The following is a 19,076-nucleotide window of genomic DNA, read 5'->3' as shown; positions in this document are numbered from 1 at the left end:
AGATGCATGACTGAAGGTCATGGCTGGACATGGTTGCAGAACTAAGGGGGAATGATGGAATTTGTAGATTAGGATGAGGATTTTAAACTCAATATACTACTAAAAGGGAGCCAGCGTAAGTCAGCAAGGACAGGGATGTTGGGCAACCAGAACTTAGTACAGGACACAATGTGAGTGGTAGAAACCTGAACAAGTTGTTTATTGAGGCTGGAGTTTGGAAAGCCTGCAGGAAACATCTAGTCGAGAGGCAACAAAAGCTTAGAACCGGATTTTGGTGGCGGTGAGGCAGACATGAGCAATCTTGTAACCATGGAATTCAGCTGGCTTATGACGGATAGCATGAGGAGTTTGAAGCTCAGCTTAGGGTCATACAAGGCCCTGAAGTTGGTCACAATCTGGTTCAGCCAGGGAGGATGTTGGCATCATTGTCAAATAAGCAAAGTTTCTGGTGGGGATCAAGTTCAATTACTTTGGCTCTCATAATGTACAGCTGAAGGCAATTCTGGCTATCTTATGACGGCAGTCTAAGAATACAGATGGGACAAGGCAAGTGAAGAAGAGTTGGGGCATGTGTCATCCACATATATGGAAGCTGACCTGACACCAAAAGGACATGTAGCCAAGGATGATCTTTGTGAACTCCAGAGATAACAATGTGGGGAGTGGGGGGGGGGGTTGGCAGGAGGAGATACCATTGCTGGCAATGCATTGGCTCTGTTAAGACAGGTTAAGAGTGGAACTAAAAAGGAGAGGCAGAGGAAGAAGAATGATTGTGGCAGACATGTTGAGCACTGCAGAGAGGTCAAGTAGGACAGGAAGGGAGAACATACTTGTGCTCTCCACTCTCTCTCCTGTGACAGTTGGAACTGGTGCTCTCCACTCTCCCGTCCTGTGACAGTGGGAACTGGTGCTCTCCACTCTCCCGTCCTGTGACAGTGGGAACTGGTGCTCTCCACTCTCCCGTCCTGTGACAGTGGGAACTGGTGCTCTCCACTCTCTGTCCTGTGACAGTGGGAACTGGTGCTCTCCACTCTCTCTCCTGCAACAGTTGGAACTGGTGCTCTCCATTCTCTCTCCTGCAACAGTTGGAACTGGTGCTCTCCACTCTCTCTCCTGTGACATTTGGAACTGGTGCTCTCCACTCTTTCTCCTGTCCTGTGACAGTTGGAACTGGTGCTCTCCACTCTCCCGTCCTGTGACAGTGGGAACTGGTGCTCTCCACTCTCTGTCCTGTGACAGTGGGAACTGGTGCTCTCCACTCTCTCTCCTCTCCTGTGACAGTTGCAACTGGTGCTCTCCACTCTCCTGTCCTGTGACAGTGGGAACTGGTGCTCTCCACTCTCTGTCCTGTGACAGTGGGAACTGGTGCTCTCCACTCTCTCTCCTGTGACAGTGGGAACTGGTGCTCTCCACTCTCTCTCCTGAGACAGTGGAAACTGGTGCTCTCCACTCTCTCTCCTGTGACAGTTGGAACTGGTGCTCTCCACTCTCTGTCCTGTGACAGTGGGAACTAGTGCTCTCCACTCTCCCGTCCTGAGACAGTTGGAACTGGTGCTCCCACTCTCCCGTCCTGCGACAGTTGGAACTGGTGCTCTCCACTCTCTGTCCTGTGACAGTTGGAACTGGTGCTCTCCACTCTCCCGTCCTTATATATATCAGTAATTAACTTTTAGCATTGTTGTTGCAAATTTAAGTGTATCTAAGGGTTAAGTATTGGCAGGAAAGCTCGGACATGTGTTATGCTCCTCCTGTACCATGTGGGAACTCAGGGACACTTCCGGTGTCCCTGACAACTACATGTGCGGGAAGTGTGTCTGCCTCCAGCTCCTGACGGACCGCATTGCGGAGCTGGAGCTGCGGGTGAATTCACTCTGGAGCATCCATGATGCTGAGAATGATGTGAATAGCACGTTTAGTGAGTTGGTCTTGCCACAGGTAAAGGGTCCACAGCCAGATGGGGAATGGAAGACCAACAGGAAGAGCAGTGCAGGGATCCCCTGCGGTCATCCCTCTGCAAAACAGATACACCGCTTTGGGTACTGTTGAGGGGATAACTCATCAGGGGAGAGCAGCAGCAGCCAAGTTCATGGCACCGTGGCTGGCTCTGCTGCACAGGAGGGCAGGAATAAAAGTGGGAGAGCAATAGTGATAGGGGATTCAATTGTAAGGGGAATAGATAGGCGTTTCTGCGGCCTCAACCGAGACTCCAGGATGGTATGTTGCCTCCCTGGTGCAAGGGTCAAGGATGTCTCGGAGCGGGTGCAGGACATTCTGAAAAGGGAGGGTGAACAGCCAGTTGTCGTGATGCATATAGGTACCAACGATATAGGTAAAAAACATGATGAAGTCTTACGAGACGAATTTAGGGAGCTAGGAGTTAAATTAAAAAGTAGGACCTCAAAAGTAGTAATCTCAGGATTGCTACCAGTGCTACGTGCTAGTCAGAGTAGGAATCACAGGATAGCGCAGATGAATACGTGGCTTGGGAAATGTTGCAGAAGGGAGGGTTTCAAATTCCTGGGACATTGGAACCGGTTCTGGGGGAGGTGGGACCAGTACAAACCGGATGGTCTGCACCTGGGCAGTATCGGAACCAATGTCCTAGGGGGAGTGTTTGCTCGTGTTGTTGGGGAGGAGTTAAATTAATATGGCAGGGGGATGGGAACCTATGCAGGGAGACAGGGGGAAATAGAAGGGGGGGCAGAAGCAAAAGATAGAAAGGAGAATAGTAAAAGTGGAGGGCAGAGAAACCCAAGGCAAAAAACAAAAAAGCCACATTACAGCAAGATTCAAAAGGGGCAAAGTGTGTTAAAAAGACAAGCCTGAAGGCTCTGTGTCTCAATGTGAGGAGTATTCGGAATAAGGTGGATGAATTAACTGCGCAAATAGCAGTTAACGGATACGATGTGATTGGCATCACGGAGACATGGCTCCAGGGTGACCAAGGCTGGGAACTCAACATCCAAGGGTATTCAGCATTTAAGAAGGATAGACAGAAAGAAAAAGGAGGCGGGGTGGCGTTGCTGGTTAAAGAGGAAATCAATGCAATTGTAAGGAAGGATGATGTGGAATCGGTATGGGTGGAGCTGCGGAATTCCAAAGGGCAGAAAACGCTAGTGTGAGTTGTGTATAGACCACCAAATAGTAGTAGTGAGGTTGGGGACAGCATCAAACAAGAAATAAGGGATGTGTGCAATAAAGGTACAGCAGTAATCATAGTCGACTTTAGTCTACACATTGATTGGACTAACCGAACTGGTAGCAATGCGGTGGAGGAGGATTTCCTGGAGTGTATTAGGGATGGTTTTCTAGACCAATATGTCGAGGAACCAACCAGGGAGCTGGCCATCCTAGACTGGGTGATGTGTAATGAGAAGGGACTAATTAGCAACCTTGTTGTGCGAGGCCCTTTGGGGAAAAGTGACCATAATATGGTAGAATTCCTTATTAAGATGGAGAGTGACAAAGTTAATTCGGAACCTAGGGTCCTGAACTTAAGGAAAGGTAACTTCGACGATATGAGGTGTGAATTGGCTAGAATAGACTGGCAGAGGATACTGAAAGGGTTGACGGTGGATAAGCAATGGCAAACATTTAAAGATCACATGGATGAACTTCAGCAATTGTACATCCCTGTCTGGAGTAAAAATAAAACTGGGAGGGTGGCTCAACTATGGCTAACAAGGGAAATTAAGGATAGTGTTAAAACCAAGGAAGAGGCATATAAATTGGCTAGAAAAAGCAACAAACCTGAGGACTGGGAGAAATTTAGAATTCAACAGAGGAGTACAGTTTTGGTCTCCTAACCTGAGGAAGGACATTCTTGCTATTGAGGGAGTGCAGCGAAGGTTCACCAGACTGATTCCCGGGATGGCGGGACTGACCTATCAAGAAAGACTGGATCAACTGGGCTTGTATTCACTGGAGTTCAGAAGAATGAGAGGGGACCTCATAGAAACGTTTAAAATTCTGACGGGGTTAGACAGGTTAGATGCAGGAAGAATGTTCCCAATGTTGGGGAAGTCCAGAACCAGGGGACACAGTCTAAGGATAAGGGGGAAGCCATTTAGGACCGAGATGAGGAGGAATTTCTTCACCCAGAGAGTGGTGAACCTGTGGAATTCTCTACCACAGAAAGTTGTTGAGGCCAATTCACCAAATATATTCAAAAAGGAGTTAGATGAAGTCCTTACTACTAGGGGAATCAAGGGGTATGATGAGAAAGCAGGAATGGGGTACTGAAGTTGCATGTTCAGCCATGAACTCATTGAATGGCGGTGCAGGCTAGAAGGGCCGAATGGCCTACACCTATTTTCTATGTTTCTATGTTTCTATGTCTATGTTTCTATGACTAAGGGTTTAATTAAGAAGGGGAAAATAGAGTACGAGAGGAAGCTTGCAGGGAACATAAAAACTGACTGCAAAAGCTTCTATAGATATGTGAAGAGAAAAAGATTAGTAAAGACATACGTAGGTCCCTTGCAATCGGATTCAGATGAATTTATAATGGGGAACAAAGAAATGGCAGACCAATTAACCAATACTTTGGTTCTGTCTTCACAAAGGAAGATACAAATAACCTTCCGAATGTACAAGGGGACAGTGGGTCGAGTGAGAATGAGGAACTGAAAGATATCCTTATTAGGCAGGAAATTGTGTTAGGGAAATTGATGGGATTAAAGGCCGATAAATCCCCGGGTCCGGATAGTCTGCATCCCAGAGTACTTAAGGAAGTGGCCCTAGAAATAGTGGATGCATTGGTGATCATTTTCCAACAATCTATCGACTCTGGATCAGTTCCTATGGACTGGAGGGTAGCTAATGTAACGCCACTTTTGAAAAAAGGAAGGAGAGAGAAAGTGGGTAATTATAGACCGGTTAGCCTGACATCAGTAGTGGGGAAAATGTTGGAATCAATCATTAAGGATGAAATAGCAGCCCATTTGGAAAGCAGTGACAGGATCGGACCAAGTCAGCATGGATTTATGAAAGGGAAATCATGCTTGACGAATCTTCTGGAATTTTTTGAGGATGTAACTAGTAGAGTGGACAAGGGAGAACCAGTGGATGTGGTGTATTTGGACTTTCAAAAGGCTTTTGACAAGGTCCTGCACAAGAGATTGGTGTACAAAATCAAAGCGCATGGTATTGGGGGTAATGTACTGATGTGGATAGAGTATTGGTTGGCAGACAGGAAGCAGAGAGTTGGGATAAAAGGGTCCTTTTCAGAATGGCAGGCAGTGACTAGTGGGGTGCCGCAGGGCTCAGTGCTGGGACCCCAGCTCTTTACAATATACATTAACGATTTGGATGAAGGAATAGAGTGTAATATCTCCAAGTTTGCGGATGACACTAAACTGGGTGGCGGTGTGAACTGTGAGGAGGACGCTAAGAGGCTGCAGGATGACTTGGACAGATTAGGTGAGTGGGCAAATACATGGCAGATGCAGTATAATGTGGATAAACGTGAGGTTATCCATTTTGGGGACAAAAACACGAAGGCAGAATATTATCTGAATGGCGGCAGACTAGAAAAAGGGGAGGTGCAACGAGATCTGGGTGTCATGGTTCATCAGTCACTGAAAGTGGGCATGCAAGTACAGCAGGCAAATGGTATGTTGGCCTTCATAGCTAGGGAATTTGAATATAGGAGCAGGGAGGTCTTACTGCAGTTGTACAGGGCCTTAGTGAGGCCTCACCTGGAATATTGTGTTCAGTTTTGGTCTCCTAATCTGAGGAAGGACGTTCTTGCTATTGAGGGAGTGCAGCGAAGGTTCACCAGACTGATTCCAGGGATGGCTGGGCTGTCATATGAGGAGAGACTGGATCAACTGGGCCTTTATTCACTGGTGTTTAGAAGGATGAGAGGGGATCTCATAGAAACATATAAGATTCTGACGGGACTGGACAGGTTAGATGCAGGAAGAATGTTCTTGATGTTTGGGAAGTCCAGAACCAGGGGACATAGTCTTGGGATAAGAGGTAGGCCATTTAGGACTGAGATGAGGAGAAACTTGCCGCAGAGAGTTGTTGATGCCAGTTCATTGGATATATTCAAGAGGGAGTTAGATATGGCCCTTACGGCTCAGGGGATCAAGGGGTATGGAGAGAAAGCAGGAAAGGGGTACTGAGGGAATGATCAACCATGATCTTATTGAATGGCGGCGCAGGCTCGAAGGGCCGAATGGCCTACTCCTGCACTTATTTTCTATGTTTCTATACTGCAGTTGCAGTCACAAAGGATACCAATGATGACTTTGACCAGGGCAGTCTCCGTGCTTTTACCAGGACAGAAACTGAATGGTAGGATTTTGATACGGTGCAGAGAAATAGACATGGAGGTAGAAGGGGACAATGCATTCAAGGACCGTGGAGAGGAAAAGTTTAAGTTAAGAGGGGTAGCAACAACAACTTACATTTATATAGCGCCTTTAACGTAATAAAACGTCCCAAAATGCTTCATGGGAGTGTTATCAACAATAAAACATTTGACACCAAGCCATATAAGAAAATGTTAGGGCAGACGACCAAAAGCTTAGTCGAAGAGGTAGGTTATGAGCGTCTTAAAGGAGGAAAAAGAATTGGAGAAGCAGAGAGATTTAGGGAGAGAATTCCAGAGCTTCGAACCTAGGCAGCTGAAGGCACGGCCGCCAATGGTGGAGCATTTAAAATCGGGTGGTTCAAAAGGCTAGAATAGGCAGAGTACAAAGGTCTAGGGGATTATCGGGCTGGAGGAGATTACAGAGATAAGGAGGGGTGAGGCCATGGAGGGATTTGAAAACATGGATTAGAATTTTAAAATCGAGGTGTTGCTTAAGTGGGTGCCAATGTAGGTCAGCGAGCACAGGGGAGATGAGTGAGCGGGATTTGGTGCAAGATAGCACACGGGTGACAGAGTTTTGGATGACCTCAAGTTTATGGAGAGTAGAACTAGGGAGGCCGGCCAAGCGTGCATTGAAATAGTCATGTTTAGAGGTGATAAAGGCATAGCAGCAGATAAGTTGAGGTAAGGGTGGAGCCGGGGGATATTACGAAGGTGGAAAGTGATAAAACAGATATGAAGGAGGAAGCTCAATTTGTGATCAAATAGGGCACCAAGATTGCGAAGAGACTTGATCAGCCTTAGACAGTTGCTGGGGAGAGAGATCGAATCAGTGGAAAGGGAACGGAATTTGTGGCATGAACCGAAGACAATGGCTTCAGTCTTCCTGATATTTAATTGGAGGAAACTTCTGCTGACCCAGTGCTGGCTTTCGGACAAGCAGTCTGATACTATAAAGATGGTGGAGGGTTCGAGAGAGATGGAGGAGAGGTCGAGCTGGGTATTATCAGCGCACATGTGTAATCTCACATTGCGTTGCTGGATGATGTCACCGAGGGGCAGCAGGTAGATTAGAAATAGGAGGGGGCCAAGGATAGATTCTTGGGGGGGACACCAGAGGTGACAGTGCAGGATCAGAAGAGAAACCATTGCAAGTGATTCTATTGTTACATCTGGAAAAATAGGAATAAATCCAGGCGAGTACAGTCCCATCCAGCTGGACAACAGTGCAGCGGTGTTGGAGCAGAATTTTGTGGTCAACCATCTCAAAGGCTGTAGACAAGTCCAGAAGAATGGGAAGGGATAGATTACCTTCGTCACAGATAATTAGGATGTCACTTGTGACCTTGGTAAGAGCAGTTTCGGTACTGTGGCACAGGCCTGATTAGACGGATTCAAACAAGAAGTTCTGGGAAAGATTGTCACGGATTTGGGAGGCAACAACACATTCAAGAACTTTGAAGAGGAAAGCGAAGTTGAAGATGCGGCAGTGGTTTACAAGGACGCAGGGACCATGGGTTGGATTTTTGAGGAGAGGGGTGATAACGGCAGATTTGAAGGAAAAGGGGACAATACCGGAGAGAAAACCCTTAACAATATCCGTTAAAATGGGAGCTAGGAAGGAAAGCTGGGTGGTTAGTAATTTAGTAGGAATAGGGTCGAGAGAGCAGCAGGTCAGTCTCATTGACAAGATAAGCTTTGAAAGGGCAAGAGGAGAGACAGGAGAGAAATTAAATATGCAAATTTAGGGTCAGGGCAGGGGGAAAACAGAGAGGAACATCTGGTGGGCTAGGGGAAGGGAGGGAATTGAAAGCAGAAGCAGTTGAATGGATGTTTTTAACAAAAAAGTCCACGAGCTCTTCACATTTATTGTTGTGAAGGTGAGGCAGGAGGAGGTAGAGAACGTTGTTTTCAGAAGGCTGTCAGTGGAGAAGAGAAGCCTGGTGTTATTTTTGACGTCCTGAATGGTCTTAGAATAGTGGATGGTTTTAGTGACGGAGAGCTGTACCTCATAGCGCTTTATATGATGGAGTCAAATCTGGTGATGGATGATTAGACCAGTTGTCCACCAAAGACTTTCAAGTCTGTGTCCCTTGGAGTTAAGGGAATGGAGATGAGGGGTTTACTGAGGGGACAACTAAGGTGAGAGAGTGTAATGATTTTAGTGAGGACAGAAGCATCAAAAGTGGAGGAGAGGGTGTGATTTAGTAAGTTAGTAGCTGCAGAGATGACATGAAGAATTATCGGCCAAAGGCTAGGTAGTTGCGAATTAGAAAGTGAGGGACTTGAGGGAGTTTTTTTTTTCCAGGGACGGATATGAACAGAAGTGGGTTTCAGAGGGGGAAGAGGAATATGGGTAGAGAGTGATAAGGAAATGGTCGGAGATTGCCTTATCGATAATGGTTACAGAGAAGTCAGCGAGGCCACGTGAGACGATAAGATTGAGAGGGTGACCGTGTATATGGGCGGGGGATTTGACATGAAGGGGGAGATTAAGGGAGGAAAGGAGAGCAGTGAATTCAGAGGAGAGGGAACAACAAGAGTGGCGGTTAAGGTTGACGCCACCGAGGATGATAAGTCACTCGGTGCAGAGGGAGGAAAGAGAAGATCTCTCAATGAGAAAATTGGTGTGGTATTTGGGTGGGCAGTACAGAATAAGGATTTTAAAGAGATGTGATGGGTGGAATAAGGTGAGATGCTAGAAGGAGAAGTTGCCGGGGAAATAAGGAGACAGATCAAGGTGTGATTTAGATACAAGGGCTAGACCCACCACTGCAGCGGTTTGTGCGTGGAATATGATAGAATGTATAGCCAGGTGGGCAAATTTCATTAAGGGAAAAGATATCATTGCCCCTCAACCATGACTCTGGCAATGCTATAATGTCAATTTGATCGTCCACAATAAGGTCATGGATGGCAAGACCCTTATTTACAAGTGAGCATACATTTTGAAGGAAAATGTAGAAAGTGGCAAAGGCTTTTTGAAGAGGTAGGTCAGGACCATAGTTTTGAAAGGGAGAGGCACAATGTCGGAGTAGAGGAAGCTGTTAACAATGTCGACAAGCATGAAGGCCAAGAAAGATAACTATAACATCAAGGAAAGTGATAGAAGAAGCAGCGGATGGGTCTCGTGAAAGAGGTAAGCTTGGAGATGGCAGAGAAATTGTTGAATGACAAGTGTCAGGGAGAGGGTGCGTGACGACTCAAAAGATGACCAGATGTCGGGGCATGGAGGAAGGAGGGGAGTTTGAGAGCTTGTTGGTGAGGGAGCTGGAGGAGAGTTTTCTTCACAGGCAGAGGGTCAGACTAGTAGGATTTGAAGTAAGTGAGGTGACGGATGGTAAGAGAGGCAAGGAGGTGCTTAGAGACAGTTTCAGTGATCAAGACCACAGAGCTGGCAAGGTCAAATGAATGGCCAGAGATGTGGGTAAGGTTCAGCGAGAGAAGAAGTGCAGAAAAATCAGAATAGAGGGGACAAGAGGAATTTAGGTGTGGGTTAAAATCACCGAGAATGAGTTGTCACTCAGTACAGAGGTTCAGGGAGATCATTTAACTTGAAAGGGCTGTAGACGATGAGGATTTTGGCTGAGAGGTAGCAGGGATGGAAAAGGGTAAGGTGCTGAAATGAGGAAAAGATGCCAGAGGAATAGTGGGAGAGGGCAAGGTGGGACTTGGCAATGAGAGCCAAACACAGCAGTTTGGGCAAGACATGGATGGAAGGTGTAACAGGACGGAATAGCTTCAGTAAGGGGTGAAATGAGTCACCGTCCATGAGCTAGGTTTCCGTCAGGCCAAGATATCAATAGATTTATCCTCAACAAGTTAGTGGATGACAAGGGCCTTTTTTTTTAAAACAGGGAAATGAGTGCTCTGGAGAGCGATGGAGCAGAGCAGTGGATAATGCTCCATGTACAGGGTCAGAGAGGCGAGGTGCTGTGAAGAGGCAATAGGGATGACGAGAATGTTAAAGAGGTTAATCTCCAAGATGCAAAATAAGCAGCATGGTCACCAAGAATAGAGGATGAGGCAGCTGAGATATCGGTTCTGAAAGAGTCAGCAGCAGGTGTAATGGATGTTACAAAGAATACCAAGGGATAAGTAGCGAGTCATCCAGGGGGAAACTCAAGCCTGGGACTTCAGCAGGAGATAATGCCAGTTGGGATGTAATGTTGAATGGGGTGAGAGGGAATGTTGCTGAAAATATGGAGAGAAAGTGTAAAAGGGCATGGAAGGCAGATGCTGGGGGAGAGAGGGCATAGCAGGGCTGGGAGATGTGGAGAAATAGTGATGAGAGAGCTCAAATCCAGTGATAGCCAATGTGCACACCCAGATGAAGATCTTGGAATACATGGCTAAGTGGAAGCGAGCAAAGGAGTTCTTAGAATACGCTTGATGAGAGGTGGTAAGCAGTGTTCCTTAAATATTGCTACCCAAAAACTACCAATTGAGTGCTTGGTTTTTCTGGTAACAAGATGAATTAGCACAATATAGTAAAAGCTCATTAACTAGGCATCCATGATGGAAATAGACTCATCCCATTCTATAAACAGAAAGCAGCATCAGTTTTAAATACGTTGAGAATCGGCTGTTGCTGTAAGAAACTGTCTCCATATACGGCCACCAACTGTGTTGTTTTTAAGTATTTTCTAAGTGTTTACTGTCACAATATTCCAGTAAGCATAGCTTTCGACATGGTATTTTCATATTTTGTTATATGCAAGAATTGACGGTGAATTGTAAACAGGTCTGATCCAATACTCCCGGACTATTATTCGTAAACATATACCATGATTCTTGCAGCATTACTTACAAGTGTGTAGACACTCAGTCACTGTAGTTGGCTTGATAAGATAGCCCTTGCAGATGTAACAAGTGATGAAGGCGTTAAATTCTCTCACTAGGTATTTCCTTTGTGTAGCCATTGTTGGACAAGGTAATAGTAAAAGAACAGGAAAATCAGGCCAGAGTTGACAGGTGGCTCTACGTTTAAAGGACTTGCTGTGCTGCACGGCACAGCTGTACTTCTCCAGGCATCTGTCGGAGAAATTTGTTGGAACAAATTTGAAGCAAATCAACTTCTCCAGGAGCACATGGTCCTTTAGTCAAGGATCAAGGTTATGCTTTTCCCTTCTTCTGAGTTGTACAAAGTGTCCCAAACCTACAGCATTACAAGATAAAGATGTTAACTATCTGTTAAATCATACTTGAAAAACAATGCAGTGATTGGCTATCACAGTGCTGTAAAACTAATTTACTCATTCAGAATATTTCTTTGGGCGTTTTACTTGTTCCTGATACAACTGACATTTTAAAATATAAATTAATATGTTATACATTATATATCTCATGATTACTTCCAAACTACTGATCGAATACCAATAATTAACTGCAAAATGTGCATTATGGGGTATTGCCATATCAGTCTCTACTTTGGCACATGACAAGTCTAAGTCATATGACACATCTTTTAGCTCATTATTGCTAATTTTAAAAATACTGCGTATTAATGTTTAGCTATTGCCACCAACAGAAATAATGGCCAAACAAAAGAATGCTCCAATTTTATGTAGTGAACACTTTAGTGAAAGGTTTATATTATAGTAAATTGTGCTTATTTTTGGTCTTAATGATGAATCATAATTTTACATTACCATTCACTTTCAAAATTAAAAAAATATATTTGTAGGAATAAAGTACCTTCCATAAATGATCTACCAAACAATGTGAAATAAAATAATGAAAATAATAATCAAAATACCAAGTAAAAGGATTTGTAATGAGTTAGGGAACTTTCAGCCAGGCTTAACTCATGGTAAAGCCAGAACATCATGCTGTGAAGCCACCAAATCAGTCATTTTGGTTACCAGGGCAAGTATGCAAGGCAGCATCACGAACTGTTCCAATGCAGTTTACATCTTTCAGTTTTAGGGATTTTGTACAAAGAAAAAAAAGTTAGTACATCACAAAAGTAAATGATTGCAAATTTAACCATCCTTTGGTTCAATAATTTACCACATGACATTGCTCCTTTAAATTCAACTTGGTTATTTTAAGAAACAAATACGTTTTACTTACTAATATAAAGCATGTAAATGTGACACATATAGCATAAAAATACTGTAAGTTTGGGAGTAAATGCTTAAATTATTTCTCTGGACTTCCAAAATTCAGAATTTTTTGTTACAATTCTGATGGGGTGATTTTTAGAATTTCAGCCATGACTCTGCGTTTTGAAACTTTCAATTCCTGTGTAGAGACTGGTGGAATCCACTGTATTCTCTGTCGCCACAAAATGCCGTTTACCCGCTGCTGCCCCACAACTTCTAGACACCACACATAAATCCCTCGCATGAATGCTACTTGTGCATCGTCGCACAGCGAAGGGGTGTAAAAACGCAGCCTTGTGTAAAAGTAGGCCGTATCGCATTTGCTGGCCACCAATCGGGTAGGCTGGGTGTGCAAAGAGGCGCTCTAAGCCTTCTTTGCCGAGCAGTAAAGTGATGGGTAGACTGAAAGCCGAACACGTGGAGCCCTGTCAGTTTGAGTGGCTTGTGTGGTGTGTGTGTGTGTGTGTGTGTGCTGTAGTATTGTGTGCGCAGGTGTGTGCGTGGATCTAGTGTGGAGCACACTGCACTTACTTAAGCTGCTGCTCCAATTGCACTCTACAGTCCAGGCAGTGCTGTCCCTCTGTACAGATACAGCTAAATAAACCAGCTGACATACTACGCACTGGATTCTATCCCTGGGATGGCTAGAGTACAGTTTACCCACAAACAACAAACTCAGCTCACCACACTTGCCTCTCGCACTGGAGACGGACCGATTGCTGGAGGCAATCCCTCGCTGGGAAATTTTAAAGCAGCCCAACTGCGCCGCATGATGCAGCTGGCTGGCGAGAGGCAATGGGGGGGGGGTGGTGGAAAGCGAAAGCCCGCTGCTGCTGCTGTCCAAGCGAGCAAGTGTGTGTGTGTGTATGTGTATGTGTGTGTCTCTGTCTCTCATCAGGAAGCCACCAGCGTCACCATTTGCGTCAGCCTGCATGAAGAGGGAGGGAGGAAGGGGAAGGGGAAGGCGGCGGGGGGAGGAAAAGGAAAGAAAAAAAAAAACAGGTCCGCTCCGAGCACTGTGAAAATTAAAACTGTGAAAGTGGCTTTGCACTTCGGACAGTCGGGTCCGACCCCGGGGGGGGTGGCGACAGAGTCACTGGGATGCCTCAAGCCTTAGCATTAAAAGCCGCCTCTCGACACAATCTCTGTCTAGCTATGGAGGAGGAGGAGGAGGAGGAGAGAGAGAGAAAAAAAAAGCCCCGGTGGAAGTTTCCAACACAGTTTTTGTGGCGCATCATTTATTTCACAACATGCCGGGCAACCCTGAACTTAAAAAGGGGGGGGTGGGGGGGGCTGCTGCACTGCCAGCAAAGGCAAGGTCGCTCGGCGGGTGCCTGGGCAACTTGATGCTGACAGAGGATGGCCAAACTTTACAATGCTGGAGGGCAGGGCACTGAGGCACATCGCACACCGGGGGGGTTTGCCTCTCCCTCCCTCCTCCTCACTTCATTTTTTTTTTTGGCGACTGCGTTTCTTACCTTATATATATATATATGTGTGTATAAAAGAATGTTCTCAAGAGGCCATAGTGATTACAAGAGGGCTAGAGTTTTTAAACACACACATTGTTGTGTGAATCACGCCCCCCCAACCCCCCCGGAATGTGCCCCTCAACAATCAAACAATAAATGGTGAGGAGGGCCAAGTTGTGCCCTGTGGGTGAGTGGCACTGAGCACTTGACTCACTCTCTCTCTCCTCTCTCCTCCCTCTCTCTCTGTGTGTGTGTAATGTGGTGAAAACACGGAAATGCTGCGAGGGAGGGCGGGCGGGCGGCGTTGCGCGCTTGTTTACGCAGCGCCTGGGCATTGCACACACACACACACAGCCCAGGCCGCGCTCATTGGTCGCAAACTAGGGCGCTCGCTTTGAATCCAATCCGCTCCGGTTCCCCTCCCCCTCCCCCTCCCCGTCCCCGGGACTGAGAGCGGGACCTAGAACCCCCGCCTGCCCGCGGACCGGGACCGGGACCGGGCCCGGGGGTGGGTGGGGGCCGGCTCTCCCCTCCCCACACACGCCGCTCCCGCTGTGTCCTGTCACAAAGTTGTCGGCCAGGCCCGCTGCCGCTGGGAGTGTGTGTGTGTGTGTGTCCCTCTCCCTCCCCCTCCCCCGGCCCGGCCCGGCCCTGTGGAGGTGTGTGTGTGTGTGTGTGTGTGTGTGGGTGTGTGGGCGGGCTGACAGACAGAAGGAGGCCGCGGGCGGGAGCCCGGGCCCCAGGTGCGCGCTGACCGTACTGTACCTGAGGGCCCGGCTCTACTGGCCTGCGCTCGGACACCACTCAACACATTCAAAGGCCCGGGCCTCTGTGACATCTTCAGCATGGCAACGGCAGGGGTCCGGCATGACATCATCGCCCTAGCAACCCGCACAACACATGACGTCGCCCCCTTAGCAACCCGCACAACACATGACGTCATCGCCCTGGCAACCCGCTCTCCGGGCAATGACGTAATTGACGCGAAATTCCTAACGTCAAGCTCAGTAATGACGTCAGCTCAGTAGTATCTCAGTAATGACGTCAGCTCAGTAATGACATCTCAGTAATGACGTCAGATCAGTAATATCTCAGTAATGACATCAGCTCAGTAATGACATCTCAGTAATGACGTCAGATCAGTAATATCTCAGTAATGACGTCAGCTCAGTAATGACATCTCAGTAATGACGTCAGCTCAGTAATATCTCAGTAATGACGTCAGATCAGTAATATCTCAGTAATGACGTCAGATCAGTAATGACACCATTGCCCTGCTAACCTGGAATTCAGACAATTGCATCATAACATGGTAATCATCAATTCATATCATTACATCATCCCCATAATAACCTGAAATTTCATATAATTTAATTAGGCCATCACCTTTAACGGGAAATAAAATAACCAGATTATCAATTTAATAATTTGTGGAAATGTCATAAAATTATCGTGACCAAGGTAATGTGACTTGGAAGAGACAAGGCTGAAGCATTTGTAACCATCTTCAGTCAGAAATGATGAATAAATGATCCTTCTTAACCTCATGGTGGTGAGATCCCCACCAATGTTCCCCCGAAGGTTCGCGGCCATGCATCAATCGGGAAGTCTCAGGCTCACGCGCTGTTGCGCTGAAAGATACCACGCAGCAAATTTAAAGGGACCGGGTACAAAAAAAATGTTGTGGGGAACATTGGTCCCCGCCATCATGGATGCCAGTCTTCAGTCACTTTGATTCACTCCACATGAATGGCTGAGTGCACAGGACACAATAAAGGCTATGGGCCCTGACAACATTTCATCTTTAGCGCTGCAGACCTGTGCTCCAGAATTAGCTGAACCCCAGATAAGCTGTTCCAGTACAGCTATAATACTGGCAGCTACCCGACAATGTGAAAAATTGCCCAGGTATGCCCAGAAAAAAAGCAAGATAAATTCAATCTGACCATTATCACCTATCACCCCACTCCTAATATCAGCAAAATGATGGAAGGAGTTGTCAACGGTCCTATCAAGCAAAACTTACCAATAACCTGTTGTTCAGTTTAGGTCCGTGAGGACCACTTGGCTCCAGACCTCATATGAATTCTAGAGGTGAGGTGAGAAAGTGGGAAAACTCCTGTTGCTGGGTTCATACCTGGCACAAAGGAAGATGTTTGTGGTTGCTGGAGGACAATCATCTCAGCCCCAGGACATTGTGACAGGAGTTCCTCAGGGTAGCGTCCTCGGCCCAACCATCTTCATCTACTTCATCAATGACCTTCCCTCCATCATAAGGTCAGAAGTGGGGCTGTTCGCTGATGATTGAACAGCATTCAGCTCCATTCAAAATTCCTCGGATAATGTAGCAGTCCATTCCTGCATGCAGCAAGACCTGGACAACATCCAGGCTTGGGTTGATAAGTGGCAAGTAACATTCATGCCATACAAGTGCCAGGCAATGACCATCTCCAACAAGAAAGAGTTTAAGTGCCTCATCTTTGCATTACCGTCGTCAGTCTCCTATCATCAACATCCTGGACAAAAGTAAAATACTGCAGATGCTGGAATCTGAAATAAACTTCTGACGAAGGGTCGGCGACCTGAAACGTTAACTCTGTTTTTCTCTCTACAGATGCTGCCTAATCCGCTGAGATTTCCAGCATTTACTGTTTTTATATCAACATTATGACAAACAGAAAACAAAGAGTCAGAATAAATGGTTCATTCTCTGGTTGGCAATCAGTAACCAGTGGGGTGCCGCAGGGATCAGTGCTGGGACCCCAACTATTTACAATCTACATTAACGACTTGGAAGAGGGGACTGAGTGTAACGTAGCCAAGTTTGCTGATGATACAAAGATGGGAGGAAGGGCAATGTGTGAGGAGGACATAAAAAGGCTGCAGGAGGACATAGACAGGCTAAGTGAGTGGGTAAGAATTTGGCAGATGGAGTATAATGTTGGAAATCAAAGTGAGATCATGCACTTTGGCAGAAAAAAAATCAAAGAGCAAGTTATTATTTAAATGGAGAAAGATTGCAAAGTGCTGCAGTACAGCGGGACCTGAGGGTACTTGTGCATGCAACATAAAAGGTTAGTATGCAGGTACAGCAAGAGATCAGGAAGGCCAATGAAATCTTGGCCTTTATTGCAAAGGGGATGGAGTATAAAAGCAGGAAGCCTTGCTACAGCTATACAGGGTATTGGTGAGGTCATACCTGGAATACTGTGTGCAGTTTTGGTTTCCATATTTACGAAAGGATATACTTGCTTTGGAGGCAGTTCAGAGAAGGTTCACTTGGTTGATCCCAGGGATGATGGTGTTGACTTATGAGGAAAGGTTGATGAGCTTGGGCCTCTACTCATTGGAATTCAGAAGAATGAGAGGTGATCTTTCGGAAAAGTATAAGATTATGAGGGGGCTTGACAAGGTGGATGCAGAGAGGATGTTTCCGCTGGTGGAGGAGACTAGAACTAGAGGGCATGGTCTTAAAATAAGGGGCCGTCCATTTAGAACTGAGACAAGGAGAAATTTCTTCTCTCAGAAAGTTGTGGATCTGTGGAATTCGCTGCATCAGAGAGCTATGGAAGCTGGGATATTAAATAAATGTAAGACGGAAATAGACAGTTTCTTAAACGATAAGGGAATAAGGGGTTATGGGGAGCGGGCAGGGAAGTGGAGCTGAGTCCATGATTGGATCAGCCATGATCGTATTGAATGGCGGAGCAGGCTCAAAGGACCTTATGGTCTACTCCTGCTCCTATTTCTTATGTTCTTATGTTCTTATCCTCGAGGTCACCATTAATAAGAATCTCAACTTGACCAGCTACATACTTGCCATGACTATTAGAGCAGGTCAGAGGCTATATTCTGTGGCAAGTAGCCCATCTCCGAACTCTCCAAAGCCTCTTCATTATCCACTTGGCACAAATCAGGAGTCTGATGGAATATTATCCACTTGCTTGGATGAGTACAGATGCATCAACACTCAAGAAACTCAACACTATCCAGGACAGAGCAGTCTGCTTGTTCAACACCTTAACACTAGCCTAAACATCCATCCCCTCCACCACTAGCCTCCTGTGGCTGCAGTGTGTACTATCTACCTTTTATCTACTGCAGCAACTTGCCACAGCACCTCCAAAACCTGTGACCTCCATCACCTCGAAGGACAAGGGCAGCAAGTACATGGGAAATTAACTCTAAATCACACATTAGCCTGACTTAGACATATATTGCCATCCCTTCATTGTTGCTGGGTCAAAATCCTGGAACTCTTTACATAAGAACATAAGAATTAGAAGCAGGAGTAGGCCATTCCACCCCTCGAGCATGCTCCGCCAGTCAATGAGATTATGGCTGATCTTCTACCTCAACTCCACTTTCCTACACTATTCCCATATCCCTTGATTCCCTTAAAAATCTATCGATCTCTGCTTACATATACTCAAAGACTGACCCTCCACAGCCTTCTGGGGTAGAGAATTCCAAAGATTTATCACTCTCTGAGTGAAGAATATTTTCCTCATCTCAGTACTAAATAGCCGACCCCTTATTCTGAGACTGTAGCCCCTGGTTCTAGACTCCTCAGCCAGAGGAAACATCCTGCATCTACCCTGTTAAGCCCTGTAATAATTTTGTATGTTTCAATGCGGTCGCTTATCATTCTTCTAAACTCTAGAGAATATAGGCCTAGTTTTTTTTTTAAATTCGTAGCCAATCGTTCCAATTCTTTGTCAAATCACAAACGCCAGAGGTCACCTTGCACATGCCAAGGATCACTCTGCGCCAATGCTCTTAGCCAAAAGGCCTAGAGCCACTGCACCGTTCCTGGAAGTACTGCAATACCAGGTTCGTGCCATGGAGGTGGATGGGTCAGGTCCCCCACACACCTCCGTGGAGGTGGATGGGTCAAACCTCCCCACCCACCTCCTGTTTCCAAAAATGCAAGCATATACCTTTCTGACCAGGGAGAAACCACCCGGAGGTCATGGTGGCTGGTCAGAAACGGTACTACACTTGATCTTAGCCAAAAGGCCTAGTTTACTCAATCACACCTCATAGGACAATCCCCCATCCCAGGAATCAGTCTGGTGACCCTTGCACTCCCTCAATGGCAAGTATATCCTTCCTTAGATAAGGAGACTAAAACTGTACACAATACTCCAGGTGTGGTCTCCCCAGGTCCCTATA

At 46.2% G+C, this 19,076-nt stretch overlaps 1 protein-coding gene and 1 pseudogene across 7 annotated transcripts in view; both read right to left on the bottom strand.

The window, feature by feature from the left end:
• Positions 1–19,076, bottom strand: part of pcgf5b (polycomb group ring finger 5b) — a 245,589-nt gene that overhangs the window by 157,747 nt on the left and 68,766 nt on the right. The window contains exons 1-2 of one of the 7 annotated variants that reach the window (XM_070876941.1): positions 14,667–14,750; positions 11,133–11,480 (exon numbers count right to left, since the gene is read on the bottom strand). In XM_070876941.1, the coding sequence (XP_070733042.1) occupies positions 11,133–11,244 (112 nt within the window). In that variant the 5' untranslated portion in view covers positions 11,245–11,480; positions 14,667–14,750. Of the gene's footprint in view, positions 1–11,132; positions 11,481–12,080; positions 12,100–12,397; positions 12,850–12,960; positions 13,500–14,666; positions 14,751–19,076 lie in introns of those variants that run through there. The other 6 variants (XM_070876938.1, XM_070876940.1, XM_070876939.1 and 3 more) reach the window with 6 other exon arrangements.
• Positions 18,698–18,928, bottom strand: LOC139260520 (U2 spliceosomal RNA; annotated as a pseudogene).

This window comes from Pristiophorus japonicus, chromosome 3 (genome assembly GCF_044704955.1).
Source record: "Pristiophorus japonicus isolate sPriJap1 chromosome 3, sPriJap1.hap1, whole genome shotgun sequence".
NCBI lineage: Eukaryota > Metazoa > Chordata > Chondrichthyes > Pristiophoridae > Pristiophorus > Pristiophorus japonicus.
This window is presented reverse-complemented; position numbering and strand designations above follow the sequence as displayed.